Raw genomic sequence first — 15,488 nt, forward strand, 5'->3', positions numbered from 1 at the left:
CAGTTTAATGCTGGATTTTCACAAAGATTATTCTTTAAAGATGGAGCAGTTCCCTCTTTGTCTGGAGAAGGCGTTTTTTATTGGCCACAACTGGTAAGTGTATTTTATTATTTAAGTTGGTGCGTTTAACAGTTTCTGTAACTTATTACACAAAGGGCAACGCTGTTTAGATTTGTTAACTAGATATTAGGGCTGTGCAAAAAAACGAATGCGGTTTTCATGCGCATCTCGTCAGTAAAAAAGCTCCTCCTGTGACTATAAATACATCTCCAGCACGTGCGTTCTAGCCCAATCGCGTTACCAGGAGGGCAGCCTGCTCTCAGCTGCTGTCGAATCACAGAACAGGAACCGCTGGCCCAATCAGAACCCGTTACGTATTTCTGAAGGAGAGGCTTCATAGAACAAGGAAGTCATCAGCCCGTTTTTGTGACAGTTAAAAAAGCAGTAAACAGATAGGTGAATTGTGTGAAGAATACTGTGTTTTTTTACACGCGAAACATGATCACATGTTATATTGCACATGCAGTTTAGAACCATGATATAACAAATCCCCTGTTGACATTTGCCTCAGTTTCTCTTTTAACAGCAGAGACTGAAAAAACATTTACTTGAGGTCAAACAAAAAAAAAAAAAAAAAAAAAAAAAAAAAGAGCAAGAGATTGAAAGCTGCAATAACAAAATATATGCACATACACGCATACCTGCGCACTCAAAATATGAATCGCTTTCATCAGTGTAACTGCTCCAGCGGGCTCCCGGTAATAAGACTTCACACAAGACTTATTTTGTCATAATGCACACTAATGGCAATGAGCTTCATTTGTAAATAAGATTTTATGCTAACGTTAGCCCACGCATAGGCCCAAGGACATTGTACCTCTAGATACTTCATCCGGTGTAATGTAAATCGCATATTTCCAGAGAATGGCCACGCGTCGATGTCGTGCAAGTCTTTGAATCAGCCCACAGGCCAGTTTGATGACTGCCGAATGCTGTTTGCTACAGTACCGACACAAATACTTTGCTGCAATGGAGATTCATATATCCTTGTTATGGTAGTGTAAATGTGAAGTTGTATCCTAGCACACTGTCCACCTGCACAAACAATTCACAGAGTGAAAAGGTGGCCTACTGTTATTTACATCACAGAGTGAAAGAGAAACATGTCAGCAGTGTGTGAGTCTCAGTGTGAAACTGTGTCCTTGAATCTTTACTTTGTGTGGAGGCCTTGATGTTGTATTAGCATGCAAGGGGTGTATGTGTGCACTTGTGTATCTGTATCACTTGTTTTTCCTCCATGGATGCCAAACATAGCAAATATAGCCAGAAATATAACAAATATTACAAAATATGTGACTGAATAATGCAGAAACTATTTACTGCTTGGAAGTAACACTGTACAAAAGTAGACAAGGTTTTAGAGGGCAGCAATGTCTCTTTGGCTTTTTCCTTGAGATCCCACTGAGATCCCAAAGCATACATGTGAGGTGATAATGGTAAAACACAAGGGAAAAGCCACCCGAGAGCTGCTACTGGCTGATTACACTGTTCACATGATAAAGCCTACCTATCATATCCACAAATCAACAAACAAAACTGGAGGAAATACTGTAGATTAATAAATTACTAGTAAACTACTCACCCATTCAAATACCACCAATTATGCTCAACAATGCTGCATTTATTTTGTTAATAATACAGTAAAACCAACAATAATGTGTAATATTAGCATTACATTTATAAAATGAAATAAAAATTTAATTAGTCTTTTATTTGATTTAAAAATAAAATGTCTTCCTGTGAATCAAAGATGATTTTTCAGCAGACATTACTCCAGTCTTCAGTGATCATTCAGTTATTTTTTTAATCAATCAATCTTCACTGTATTATCAATACTGAAAACAGTTCATATTTTTATGGAAACTGTGATGGTTTTTTTTCTGGATGAAATGGATGAAAGCCTTTTTTTAAATATCTAACATTATAATATCTATATATATATATATATATATATATATATATAATATTATAATATCTGTCGCTTTTGATCAACTTAATGCATCCTTGCTGAATAAAAACAAATACAAAAATAAAATGCTTAAAGGGACAATAAGTAACTTTTTAAGTATTTTATTATCTAAAATCAATATTTTTATTCATAAATATGCCCTCAATGGTGTACAAATACCTATGCCAATGTTTAAACTAATCCTCGTAAATGAAGAATTTATTATCTTTATATACATGGGACGGGTAGGTCGACGGAGGCTTCCATGTAGTTCCGCCATCTTGCAAAACTATAATAGCAGAGAGGGACAAAAAGTACTAAGCCAACGCGTTTTCGGTCAGAGCCAGAAACGCAGGTGCAGAGCAGTGAGAGACGCTTGAAACTGCACTTCTGCATTCTTATTATGGACCATACATATGCCGCGCCACAGGAGAAGAAAACATCGTCGCCAAAACAGTCAAAAATAGAACGTAAAAGGAAACTTGACCGTAGATTACAGAAAACAAGAGTTAATGTCGGGGAAGCTTTTTCTAGGTGGAAAGAGCTAAAGCTGGATAAAGATTTCAAAAGAGACGCTGAAGTGGCCAGTTTTCTGTGTTACAATCTATATTATAATATTTTTTTTTATATCTAACAATGCACATAATTCAGAAAATATAACGAATAAAGAAGACATAACTACTAATTACAATATTTAATGTTTTCCACAGTCAGTAATTCATACTGTAACATTCGTTTGTTAGTTGTCATGTTGCAGTTTGTTTGAAATAACACACCTGTTCACCTGAAGGAAAACTCGACGAAGTGCTATTAGAATACATCCTGTCAAAGCTTTTTGGTACATATCGCCTACCGTAGATGCAACGCGCATTTGAAAAAGCGAGGCGCTGGAGAGCAAAATTAGTTTGAATGCAAAATACAATTTCACCACTAGATGGGAGTAATTCCTACTTACTGTCCCTTTAAATGGTAATTATGTAAATTCTATAAACTAGTATGTTCACATAAAAATACAACAACATTATAGAAGTATGTCCTTGTTGATACAGTAATGTACTGTAAAAGTTGTAAAAAGGTGTAGACAAGTGCATTTGTATATGTATGAGAATGAATGAGACAGACGTTAAGTTATCAGAGAGGGAATTACGAGGGTGAACAGTATGGGATTTTAGACTAGAGGGGAAAAGAGGAAGAGATCTGATAAGTGTGCCCTGCTGAGTTCACTACTGAAGCAGCACTGTGTGCAGAAGAGATTGAAGCAGAGGGCGGCCCTGACTCTGAGATTTCAGACTCTGTAAGACTCTGTGAATAGAATAGAATAGAACAGAATCATTATTCGTCATCACACGACCAGGGTCAGTGGAATGTATTTCTATAACGTATATGTTTTCAGTGGAACATAAAAAAAGATATATTGAAGAAAGTTTTTTTCTATACAAGGAAACTCAATGGAGAACAAAACATTCAACCCCACTGACTTAACTGACTGTAAAGTCAACGAAATCTTTCAAAATATGTTATTTTAAATAAAAATTGCTACTAGGTGCTTAATAAACAACAATTAACTTTCAGAGATGTTAGTAACAATGCAAACCATGGCTACTTCAGTAGGGGTGCTCCGGTCAGGATTTTTGAGGCCGATCACTAATCACAAATCACAGAAAGCAGTATCTGCCGATACCGATACCGATCTTTTTAAAGCCCTCTTTTTATCATGTAGAATTCTTTATAATGATGATCCAATCAAGATTTTTAGAAATTTACTGTATTCAGAGCCTGAATTTCATTTTTGAAAATGAATTCCTCTCTTAGGTGACTCTTGTGAGAGGATTGTATTTTTCATTTGAGGGGTGAAGGAGGGCATTTAAAAATAAATATGTATATTTATCTCGCCTAAATGTTTGATCATGCAATGCATTTTTGTTTTTACAATCGACTAATTGTTGCACAATATGCTGTTTTATAACAAAGTTCGGGAGGAACAGTCGCAGTTCATTAACCTGATTAACACAAGTGGAGACCAATCAGTAATCAACTCATGACAAGGTATAAATAACAGCAGAACCTATCTCTGTTCATTGACAGTTTTCAGCATCCCTCCTCCACCCCATTTCTCCTCACTTAGATCCATCTACTCTTACCACAACCGGGGGGAGTACTCTGGGTTCGGGCCACATCCCGAGCTCGGAGCCCTCCACCCGGACAGCACGCCAAATACGCATAAACTTACGGTATTAATATACGTAGATGTGAACTCGTGAAATCTTACACAGTGCAAGCCTGATTTTGTGAGCTGTATGTGAGGTGTTTGCAGTTCATAGACAATGTGTGGTACAGAAAAATAGACTCGGTGCGGAAACTATCTCTGCACTGCTGCAGATGCACCGCTCCTAAACGCACTGCCAGACTGCAACCATGTGTGCAGTGTGAACGCTTTAATTCATTAACATGAGTGCGGAAGAAATACACACCACATATGCACTGCAAGCAGAGTAATGTGAACCTGGCATTATTATGTGTGTGCGCAGCGAGTGTGCATGAGCGCTCGCATAAGCGCTGAATGGTTCACACTTGCAAGAATAAAAAAGAAAAAATGTGGTTTAGTAACTTTAGTGATGATGCGACACTGCCTCGATAGTATAAGTGACAATTCCTGTGTCGACTGTGCAGCATGCAACTCACTTATAGTGCAGACGCGATGAGAATCCATTAGCATTTTGAGAGAGAAAGAGAGCGCGCTGTGATCCATTCACCATGTTTGTGAAATCATGTCTCTCAGAAACTTTTTCAAATTACTTTGTCAGTCATTTAATGAAGAAATATTAATTGTACCTCACCTAAAGCATTATAAAATAATTTTAGGACAGGGATTAAATAAAAGAAAATATTTGCAATAATAAAATATTTACTTAAAGTCATCCTTGTGATTTTATAGTTTTAACATTTTCATGTGTACTTTTTTTTGTCATCTTAAATCAGAGCACATGACATGCAGGTAATATATATATACACACACACATACAGTATATATATGTTTTTTCATCAACTACCTGCAGTTCCCTCATGAATACTAGATTAAAACCCCCACATTAAAATAGTCTAGGAGTACATACTTTAACAACTGCATATTTCAACTTTATATTTGTGTTCGTACTTAGTTTATTTAAAAATGAAAGTAGTGCGAGCATATTCAAGTTCGAGTGAGCAAGTAACTTTGAACAAAATCCCAGAAGCAGCCCGAGGTAAAAGGCTTCATCTCAACACTACATGGAAAATATGATCAATAGAGAAACTCTCACAATGCTGTTGAAACATTGCAGAGATATGATGACACACTTACAGCATGCATGCAATTCAAACACGCTACAACAATTTTTGGGGATAAATCGGGGGCCGAGGGTCACCTGTCATCCCACAGGTGCTGTGTTACTCCATTTTACATTGGGCACCGACTGAAAATAACAATATTCCTTTACTTGTGATAAGAAAACAGCTGTAATTTCAAATGAGGAAATGAACTCTGTGAAACCTTGACTATGAAATGGAATATTTCCTGAACTGGATTTCAGGGCCGCAGGAGCAAAAATACAATAACGGGGTTTGTAAATTAGAAACAATATGAGTATTTTCCACGCCAAACATCTCGTATACTTCACACTTTTAGGAGCCAAATTTGGTTTATGACTTCTATCTGGAATTGAGAGGAATTAGATTTCTATAATGTGGATTTGGAAGCTTTATGTGTAAATGCTTTTACCACGGCTGGAGAACTAAACAATGTTAGACTGAAGCAGTAAAAGAGGCTTCTATTTCTCCTCTAGCCTGGGAGCTAAAGATAGTGCCTCAAACAATATCCTTAAAGACACTAAATTCCCATTAAAGTAAACTCTGAAATCCCTTTAATTAAAGATGAATGGCTATACATTCAAGTATTGTATAACATCCTCTAAACATAAAACTGAAGCAACTCGCAGCACTGCAGAGGTGTAACCTTGTACTGTATGTCATCTAAGTTAGGATGACTTTTACAACAGCACGGTAAGTGCCATAAGCACAGAAGAAATGTTAAGAGGGCTTGTTAAACTTGAAGTACATAGGCAGTATAGTGAAAAATGAGGTCATAGAAACATTAGGGTTGTTCATGCTGGCCTTTACTGCTGCTGTGAGAACAGTGCTCTAGTGGCTTTAATGATCCACTAGAGGACATGGAGACCAAAAGACAGTTTTTATACAGAATTTGTGAATATGCACAAATCTTCATGGGGTTGTATATACTTCCCAGCCACACTTCAACCAATAATTACCAAATACTAAAGTATGTATATAACTAAAGTAACCTATATCCCTTGTTTACACATGCTACTGTAATAATATCAGGTTTGATTAGGAATGCACCACTATTAAAATTATGGCCGATACCAGCCAGTCATTACATTTTTGTAATGTACATCATAAATGTAGAGTTTGCTATCGATAACATTTAACAGTGTTACATTATTTGTGTTTGTACGCATTAGATGACACTGAGCATAATCCAAATGTAAAAAATGTAGAGAAAATGAGAAATACTCCATATTGGCCAATACTGATGAATGAAAGAAAACTAATATCAGCTGATTTAAATACATGTTAAAGAACCACTTACTTGACTGTCAATCATTCACAAGGGTTTAAACTTTGACAGCTACATAAGGCTTTAAGACTAAACCATTAAGTAAAAAAAAATAGGAAAAGTGCTTACATACAGTATACATGCAAATTAATTTTGGTTTGCTTGATATTAACATGCAGTGACCAAAATAGCAAGCCTTAAACGAAAGCTTAGTGAGAAAATTCCCATTTTATTTTGAAGCAGTACTGTACACTTCTTGTGCTTTATCAGGATACAATAACACACTGACATAGTAGTCAAGAAATCTTCTCCTTGAAATTAGATCACAAGTGACCACAGAAGATCTTTATACCAGGTTTAAACAAAGCTTGACTTCTTATTGAATTTCTTCATTTGGCACATTTTTTGCCACTATAATTTTGAACAGTATGAAAGGAAATAATACGCAATCATTCTGAAAGTAAGTTATCCACCAAACCTTGCATTAAACAACGCACATTTAAGAAATCCCAGTAGCAGGTTACACCGTTCCATATTTTGTTTAACTAGAAATGACTAGAAAAAAAAAAAAAAAAAAAAAAAAATAATTATATACGGTATATATATTCAAAATCACTTTTATTACCTTGTCCACATTCACAGCCTCAGAGAGTGTTAATATAGTATGTAAAAGCTATAAAAAGCAAGGGTAAGCAATCTCTTTCCTAGGGGATGCATAAACACGCCAGACCCCCGCAGTGAAATTCCCCGTCCCAAGGTTAGGCACTGAAGTGCTGCCTAATATGCTTGGCTGGCAGTGTCTCTGTTAGCATGCATGCCCTCCAAACCCTCTCATTTAGGATTGTCAGGCTAAGACTTTCCATGCCCGTCGCGTCCTGGAAATGTCACTAGCCCAAGCGGCGATGAGCCCACAGAGCATTGAGCGGCGCTCGCGTCGACTGGTGACCGGGCGAGACAACATGATGGATGAGCACATAGGGGAAAAGCGGCATGTTAAACAGAACAAATAAACTGCAGAACAACAGTTGGCGAACAAAAAAGGATGCGCAGAGGCCGTGTAGAGAGAGAATATAAGGAGTTAGCGAAGAGGCCAGACTCCTCCATCATGATCAGAACAGATGAGTCAATCACCACCCACTGCAGGCACAAAACACAGCTTCTCACCCACATGTGCACACAGACACAGGAAAGCACACCCCCGCAATCACTGCACACAGCTAACCTCTGTTCGCTAGGGTCCCATCCTTGATTTCTCCTGTAAAGCTTATCTTATTACAGCAGCTTCGTCCCACCGGACACAGCTGTTAATTAGTTTTCTGGCCCTTCTCTTGTTTTTGACTCTCTCTCTCTCACTCTTTCTCTTTGCAGTGCCAGGTGTGCTTTCAGTTGGGAAGTCATCAAGGATAGTACAAGGCGTCCTCTCTATAGTGCAAATGACACACATGCTGTTATTTCTCTTTTAGAGTTAATGAATTAAATGCTTTCTGCTAATAAAGGTAAATATGAAATGTGACAGATGCTGGGAAATAATGATCACGCTTATTCTTTCAAGCCTGTGCATCTTTTGAAAGACAGCTTTTTGCTAAATGCATCAAATTATTTATTAGCAAAACTAATGGACATCTACAGCTACGTTACACAGACATTAGGGGAGGCATGAATTTGATTATTTTTTCATTCTTCAGGTCCATCAAATAGATTATTACACTCCAGAGGACACATGCATTTGGCATGCTGCAGTTTGACATGCTTTTTGCATCTACGACCACTTTAAACATCATTTTACTGATTCTTTTAATAATTATTTAACATGTTGCCTTAATGACCCAATATAAATAGAAAGAATACATGGAATATTTTTAGTTATAGTAAAATAATTTAGAAACAGGGCCCTTTAAAATGAGAAAGAAAATCAAAAGTGGAAAAAAAGAAAGAAAAAAAAAGAAAAATAGAATAAAGTAAATAGTGACTAGTTACAAAACCTACGTAAGATACACTACCATTCAAAAGTTTGGGGCCAGTAAGATTTTTTTTAAGGAAAGCAACACTTTTATTCAGCATTAAGGATGGATTAAATAGATCAGTTTAGATATTTACAAAATCCTGAAAAAACGCATCATGGTTTCTACAAAAATATTAAGCAGAAGCACAACTGTTTTCAACATTGACAAAATTGACTAATAAAATTAATTCTAATTTGCATCAACATTAGGTTGAGTAAATGATGGCCAAAGGATTACTGTCAGATGCACTTTCCCTAAACTAAAATGATGTCATTAAACACATGCACATCTCTGGCATCAACTGCCTAGAAACCAATATTGCTCATGTGCAAACAAAAAAAATCATCTCAAGCTCAACAGTCCCTTGAGCATAAAAAGCAGAGTGCTCAGACTAGTAAACACTACTAATAATGCAATCCCAGAACACAAGCAATGCAGAGACCTTGATGGAAACAGCAAAAAGCCTGAGAGAATGAGAGGGAGAGAGAAACTAAACGAACAACAACAACAGTAATATGGCATGGCAAAACTTGCAACGTGTACTTTGCATTGACTTTGAGCACAAGTAGGCAGCCGCTAGCAAAGGCTATTCTGACAAAGAATAAATCACCCCACATGGCTGTGGAAACTGCCATTCCAGCTGAGCAGAGGAAGTGTGAAGGAGAGGGGGACAGAACAGTGTGATGATGACTTGTAATTGACAACGGCACTGCTCTACGTGACCACATGCACCAAGGAAGAACATTACAGCGCATTGGAGAGCGTTAAAGCTCTTGGTCAAATATTAGCCCGACTAAATAAACAGAACAAATCTGTTTCACTGACATAAACTATGTCAACAGTAACCATAAATGTCTCTCATGAATCCTAATAACGTTCTTTGACTTATCCTATATTTGTATGATGTTGACAGATGAACTTGTATATAAATCAATATTAATTTAGCACTGCCTTCATAAGCAATTGTGCACACCATTTTGCACACAGGCCAAATGTACCATTAGCATGGAGGCTACACAAAAACAAAGGAGATGTGAACAGTCTATAACCTTTTACATACTGCCATAAGCACAGCTTCTCTCCCATAGTCTTTTCACAGATGAGAAGGTGCATTTAATTTGCATTGATTGTGGCTGTTAAAAATATAACTTCTATAACTAATGAAAGTTTTGGTACTATTTATGGGCCAATGACACAATGTTTTTATTTTATTTTTATTGATCTTTCTAGTCAATATTCAATGAATACAAATAAATAGCTTAAAAATGCAATTCATATATTTTAATGAGTCCTAGCATGTTTGTAATTTACAGTGTAATTTCATTCAATTTAATTTATTTTCATTTTAATATATTATATTTAATTCATTACACTTCATAGCCAAATCAAAACTATGTGGTGTGACAAGCATGCAGAAAAAGACATACTGCTGACAACAGGAAATGATGTCATAGGGGTAATTATCAGATCATTTGAACCAAAAACACACTGACATGACTTTTTAGAGATGTTAAATTCTTTTAAAATGGCATTCCATATGAAATCACCATGAATACAAAAAGAATTTGGCACTTTTTAAACTTAGTTTAAGTCATTTACCCTTACATATTTTCCACAGATCAATGACATCATACATCTGGCACAAGCCACTGATAAAAGAAGAAAAGAAACGTCTTTCTAGGTAACTACTTGACATCATCTATAAGTAAACGTACAGACTCACTCACCTGCTTGATACCAAGTCGATAAGCCATGATACGGTCGACCGCATTGGGATTCATTTGAGTCCACTGGAGTTTAAAGCCGTAGACGCGAGGTTTGTTCTGCCACTGAGCGCTGTAGGTGTCATAGTAGAACTCGGGAACATAGGCTTTCCCTGAAACAAAACAAATACACATTTCAGTCACATTTAATCTCATAATATTAAACAAACAAGATGACACAGATGACCAGAAGTGAGGAATTCCGTCGTTTGTTTTAGATAAAAGTTGCAGATTTCGCTTTCCCTCAGTCATGGAGCTTGATACTTTATCACAAATATCCTCAATTTAGGGTGTCAGATCAATCTTTTCAACAAAAAGAAAACTACACGGTTTTGTTTTATAAGGAAATCATGTCTAAATAAAGCTAAATAACAACTTGATAATTCTAAATTATGGAAAAGTGTCGGAATGCTGTTACGCTGTATATATTTAAAGATAATTAAAAAACACAAAAGTCTCCTGTTTAGACTAACAGGTCAAATGTCTGGTACACTGAAGTGATGCTAGAGAATATTATGGATGCTTTTACAAACTATTGCTTGTGGAAAAGAGATTAAAAATGTGAAAGCTCTCCATCAGAGGATTAAAGGAGACAGACACAAAGCAAAACCATTAGGAGAGCTCTCCGGTCTATCTGCTAAATGCTGACAAGCCCATGAAAAAAATATAGGCTAAAAAACAGTATGAAAAGCAGTATGAAATTAAAAAAGAACAACTACATTATTTGCAGAAAACTCATGATTTCAACAAAAGCTCATGAAATGAAAAGAAACTCTGTTTTTATGTTTAAAATAGTACATTATGTTTTTTATAGTACATTTCAAAGGCAGCACGATACATCTAATCAAATAGTAAAAAAAAAGATAATTATAATACTAACAAGGTGGTTGAAAGCGTATGTGTCCGTATCCTGGAGCATATTATTTATGAAGATCATTTTGTTGTTTCTAAAAGAAAATAATTGACTCTATGACCAGTTTTAGAAAGCAGAATAAATCCATAAAGAATTTTTTTTCACAATTCTACAGATTCTTCTTTCTGTCAGACAGGCCACTCCATCCAGAAGTTCACTTCTCGACAGAAAAATGTTAAATGTCCAAGTCTGTAGAAACATCTCGGAGGGTTATATTGAGAAGAGCGAGGAAAGGTGGCGGTAGGGAAAATCTGCTGATGTCTGCAGGTCAGGGATAAAGGCTATCACCAGCACTTATTTTATCCCCAGCTTATTAAGAGGGAAAAAGCTAGAGCCAATGCTAATGGGTCCATCGAGTTTACTCTACTTGAGGCTTAGGGATAAATCTGGCTCCTCTAGGAATCAATGTTTGAGAGAAGGTGGAAAGAAAAAGCAGAAGCATCATAAACACATGGCTCTAAACCAGCCTAAGATGGAGAAAGACCGTACTGCAGCTGTCACTTAGAGAGGCAAACGAATCACAGAGGCTCTTTCAGCCAAGATTTCTGAGAGTAAGTCCACTATGCTCTATATTAGAAATGTACACATGCACTAAAGAGCAAACCTTTGATTCATTACATTTAGAGTTGGATCAATACTAAAAATTCAGCACTAAACTAATATCAAGGGTACTTCAGTATCTAAATATATACTAAACTTATAAATTATGCGACTAATAAACAGCCTCTGACAACTGAAGAAAGGAAATATGTCTTCACATATTCATATTCACACATACACTTTCTTATTAAGGAAGAACAACAAAATAATGGTTAGGCTAACTGTAGGGTGAGACAATTTATTTGGATCACACAAACATTTTCTGCACTGGCATACAATGTATACCCTCAATGCTCCTTAAAACTTACACTAACCACCACTAAGCCTTGATATACATGCGTTTATTTGTGTATATAGACACTACTGTGTAGATTTGAGCTTCAAAGCCCATGCAAGAGACCTCTGGGACGTGAATACTTGTCGAATTGAAGCTGGTTCCTGGTGTTTGTCAAACACATAACAGCACTATCACGACAAAGGACCTGTGCTCATACTAAATCTCAGAACATGAATCCTTTATGTGTGCCTCTCAACCAGTGGAGAGTTCTTAGTACTTACCCGTCAACCACTGGACCACCATCCAAGCCATACATCTCAACCAAAAAAATACTGTATATATCTTTGACAATTTTTTTTTTACCTTTTACTAACCATTTGCATTAAACTAACAAATACGACTTTACTCTTCATTTACACTTTCCCCTATGTAACACTAAAGTAGTTCTTCAAAATGTCAAAGCTGCATTTTTACATACAATAAAAGTCCATGATCACTCTTTGTTTGGTTTGTTAATGAAATTAAGGCCCTTTTACACCAAATGTTTTGTAAAAAAGCTAAATTAATCATCTGCAATTGTTCTATTCTATTCACACAGAGAGTTAAAGGAATACACATCAGGCAAGGTAAATTCGCCCAGTGATGATAAATCCATATAAATTGTATTTATTTTAATATATAAAGATAAATAATTCATCAAATCATTTTGAAGAATTTCTACATACTGTATCTGTGTAGAAAGTTAAAAGAGTGCAAGAGTGCAGAATCTGACTATTTTAGGTTTTTTCATATATAATTGTACTATATAATATTGTACTATATGTATAATCAAAGCTGTTGAACCTTGTCATGTACACTTTTTTTATTATTATCTTAAAAATGGTACATGTGTTAACACATTAACTGGCCATAAAAATGTTAAATTAATCAATTATTAATATGGTTATGTGAATCTCTTGACAGACCAGTTTTTATTGAATAAAAAGATACACTACTTTTCAAAAGCACAACACTGGTGCCCCTTCAGAAAATAGGTGCATGATGCTCCTGCGGGGCCTTCTCTCAACTTCTAAAACTTTCTGTTATAATAATTGGTAACCCCTGGTGGGTTTACATTGCCCAGTGCTGCGTACATCTGAGGTGAATGCTGAGACAGAGAAAATGCAAGCTTTATCTTCAAACAGTTTTGCACATTGCTCTAAAAAAAGTGAAATGTCAACTTGATGTATTGGCCATTTGTTCAATCGTCACGCAAAACCCTGTGGCCGTGTGATATTCGGTGGCTTTGCCTTAATTTGCTTGAACCTGAAAGGTTTCCTTTACATTACAACATCAGGGGAGCTTAACCTCCAATAAAACAGACTCAATGTGGGATTTTCTGGCTTGTGCTCTTTTAACGCCCAGACATTTAAAAACCCATATGATGACAACGATAAATGAGAGCTTCAAGCTCGTGCAGCATGTTCCTGCATCACAGCGAGCAGAGGCTCATCATAGATGCACGGTTTGTGCAAAATAATGGCCTTCAGCATGTCCTACAGAAGTGCACGGAGGAGAGAGAGAGAATGAGAGAGAGAGAGATGCGGATACAAGTAGAGTGGATATGAGTGATATAATCCTCTTTTATGCCTGCTGAACAGAGCAGGAAATTGTCAATGCAAATTAAATGATTAGGGGTGAACATCTCCAAGAATAACCTATGCATCAGAAAGTAGCTAGCTCATCTCTCTCTCCTACATCCTCCTCTGGTCCAGGATGCCTCATCAACCAGCTGGGATTTCAGCCATGAATATTCAACAGCAGGGAGGGCAAAAACACAAGCTAGCAGTTCCCATTTCTAAACACGGGTGACTGGTGCAGTAGCAGGCATGAGATCAGGCTACTTTTGTGGTGGCATGAAATCAAAGAGAAACTGCTCCACCGTTTGAACCAAATTCCAGGTGACATGGTAGACTGAATTTATCTGTGCAAAAACTTGAAGGAAAAGCAAGTGTGGCTTTTGAATCACTAGTGAAGTGTCTAATGCTGGTAATGTATCCGCACAGTTTAATTTATTCCACTGTGAAGCGTTTGTTAAGCTATGAGATTAGCATTACGTTTTATTAATGACTGCACAAATAATGTGAAATATGCATAAATAACTAAATATTTGCAAGACAAAATCAACATCTGCTTAATGAACAGTTAAAAAAATAACAGGGTGCTTTAGTAATGTTTCTATATCCTTAAATGTCATTGTAGAACAAAAATATGTCATGAGTTTCACTTGCCTACAATGAACAATTTTGAATCAGGAACCAACTCAGATCAAGGGTATTTTTCCCCTCATGTGCTCGATGCTTAATTGTACATTAAAACATTTTGGTTCTGGACGTAGACGCTAAACACCAAATTTAGGCTGGAGACGGACATGGAGACACGGGATGCTATTCTCTCTGTTGTGGAGAATATTCCCGGCATTTGCCAACTGAAGCCCGAACCAGAAGAGCGTTTGTTTCACATTTTGAATGAAGGTGAAGTTGTGCCCCTACTCCCGAGTCCCAACAGGTTTTGGGAAAAAGTTAAATTTGAAGTGAAAAATCAACTGTTACCGATCGTTAGCGAGAAACTGGGGAGGCCAAAGCCCGGCAAGGTGATAATTGTGATTGTGAACTGCCATGTTCACTTCGGTATTTCGCTCAATGGTTTTGTTTTCGCAGCATACCTGTGTTTACAATGGAAGTTCGAGGCGACTGAGCCGGCGAAAAACACACGTCATAACCAAAGTTATGTGATTGGCTTATGGGTAACCAATGATTTTAAACTTCAGACAAGCGCTCCCCCCCCACAAGAAAGGAAACAGTTGTCAATTACGCCCTTCCAGACTCTTGTCTACGAAGCAGAGCGATGTAGCAGAGTTTGGTATTACCAGGCTACATTTGATGTGCAATGTGCTGAAACAGTTCTGGTTGAGAATCACAATTTTACAGTTTATCAGGAACCAACATACTGTAAAATGGTGATTCTCAACCAGATCTGTTTCAGCACATAGCACATCAAATGGCGACCCAACGTGGAACCAAAATGTTTTAATGTACAATAAAGCATTGAGCACATGAGGGAAAAAATGCCCTTGCTCTGAATATCACAGTAATGATGATATCCAGCACATTTTTCAATGTGACATTCCATTTAGACATCATTTAAAAAAACAAGAGATGCGACACAATTCTTACACTTATGTACAGTATTCTACACCATTTCGCCCTGATAATATAATCTAACTACATTTAACCAGAAAACAAAGTATGCAATGATAGAGACTTCAGCTGA

At 36.7% G+C, this 15,488-nt stretch overlaps 1 protein-coding gene across 2 annotated transcripts in view; it reads right to left on the reverse strand.

Moving 5' to 3' along the window:
• The window catches only part of LOC128031477 (MAM domain-containing glycosylphosphatidylinositol anchor protein 2), a 125,431-nt gene that overhangs the window by 21,872 nt on the left and 88,071 nt on the right, over positions 1-15,488 (reverse strand). For both annotated transcript variants that reach the window (XM_052619765.1, XM_052619764.1), the window contains exon 10: positions 10,351-10,499. In XM_052619765.1, coding sequence (XP_052475725.1) covers positions 10,351-10,499 — 149 coding nt within the window. The remainder of the gene's footprint in view (positions 1-10,350; positions 10,500-15,488) is intronic.

Source organism: Carassius gibelio, chromosome A17, assembly GCF_023724105.1.
Source record: "Carassius gibelio isolate Cgi1373 ecotype wild population from Czech Republic chromosome A17, carGib1.2-hapl.c, whole genome shotgun sequence".
Taxonomy (NCBI): domain Eukaryota; kingdom Metazoa; phylum Chordata; class Actinopteri; order Cypriniformes; family Cyprinidae; genus Carassius; species Carassius gibelio.